At 33.9% G+C, this 1,668-nt stretch overlaps 1 protein-coding gene across 1 annotated transcript in view; it reads left to right on the plus strand.

Annotated features, from left to right (window-relative positions):
* Positions 1 to 1,668, plus strand: part of LOC106465335 (Hermansky-Pudlak syndrome 1 protein homolog) — a gene marked incomplete at its 3' end in the record, with an annotated part of 27,751 nt that overhangs the window by 24,761 nt on the left and 1,322 nt on the right. Inside the window, exon 14 of the mRNA XM_013925550.2 lies at positions 1,258 to 1,393. Within this exon, the coding sequence (XP_013781004.2) occupies positions 1,258 to 1,393 (136 nt within the window). The remainder of the gene's footprint in view (positions 1 to 1,257; positions 1,394 to 1,668) is intronic.

Below are 1,668 nucleotides of genomic sequence, written 5' to 3' on the forward strand. Positions count from 1 at the left end.
GGTCGGTATCGGCCTCAATCAATGAAGTTGAATTGACTTTTGCTGACAATTTCAACATTTGTTGTTCCATTTCATCTGGTTTTCCAAGTACATCTACGAGTACTTCCCATTACCTTCATAAGTTTTCAATCAGAATTAATTTATTTTTCATCGTAATACTCAATCCACAAGAACACTGAACAGATTTGTGGTCGCCATGTTGTTAATGTATGCTCATCAGTAGTAAATTCATACCTGCTAGGTCATGTATTTATTAGTTTAGCATGAAGGGTCCTGGGGACAAGATAAGCCATGTTGTCAAACTTTCATGTATTGAAATTAAAGAATAGGTTGAACGGTGGCCAAGGTTTTGTAATATTTTTGTTTAAAGAAAGATGACGTTTCAAGCCAGCACTCCTAGTCAGATCGTACAGCTTACAACAGCTTCTATACGCTTTTTACAGCTAAACTCACAAACACACAATCTAGATATATTTTACTATATCTCTCACTAACTTTGCCTTACTTCAACTACATTTTGGACAGGTATTTATAAATAGCAACTGAGGCCTAGAACTTATCATACACTATGAGATATTATGATGTATTAATACTCAAGAAAAACTTAGAAGGTTCTAAAACCTGCTACAATGATACAACAATAGTCAATTTACGACAGTTGAACCATACAGTGTACGATTTGTACGGTTACTCCCACCATACTTAAATTAAAATAGTCATGCATATCTAACAATATTCTATCCAGAATACAGCAATAAAAAAATTTTAAACTTGGCAAATTTTGTTCGATTGGTTGGGATATATCAACAGAAATTGGTGAAAATAAAAATTTCCCAGGTCATAATGTCAGAAAAATCAATCAATTGGCCCCAATTATAAAAGGTTGGTCGGGTTATAGCAAACAGAAATATTTTAAAGCCTCACCCGAGTGGGAAACACAAGTGTAAACAATCCCTCAGCTGGGGGCCCTAGCCAGCAGACGACGTAAGGCATAGAGAGATCAGCTGATTGTCATCTCTATGATTTTAACTTAATTTGGGTAATTTATTGATTTCATAACATCAACATGTACCATGTAAGTGTGTCTTGTATGTCATAATATAGTGAAATCTACAGCTACTTTATTGATGGAGAAATGACATTGATTGGGGACTGACTGTGAAACCTAATTACTGGGTGAAAGGGTTAATGTAAGAATGATTCAGTCGTACATACAGAAATTGTTAGCTTAAGTATTATTCCTTAGTCCAGCATTAGCTACCTTCAGGACTTCCCAGATCTGTTACACTTCCTCTATTTGGATAGAGCCAACAATTATCTCTTGACGCCGTCCTTGGAAACTGACCAAGAAACTATGTCTGTACAGGGATTAGATAGAGTTTCTCTGGAAGTTGTAAGTTCCATACCATTCATAATGAATTAATTTAAATTTGGAAGTACATTAAAATTTACTGTATTGATGTTGTTTATATCCTTAACCTGAGGTTTATATTTGAAGTTGTTTGTGTTTATGAAATTAATGATGTTGTTTATATCCTTAACCCGAGGTTTATCTTTGAAGTTGTTTGTTTTTATGAAATTAATGATGTTGTTTATATCCTTAACCCGAGGTTTATATTTGAAGTTGTTTGTTTTTATGAAATTAAGGAAAGTAAGCTGTGTTTAATT

Source organism: Limulus polyphemus, unplaced genomic scaffold (genome assembly GCF_000517525.1).
Source record: "Limulus polyphemus unplaced genomic scaffold, Limulus_polyphemus-2.1.2 Scaffold1911, whole genome shotgun sequence".
NCBI lineage: Eukaryota > Metazoa > Arthropoda > Merostomata > Xiphosura > Limulidae > Limulus > Limulus polyphemus.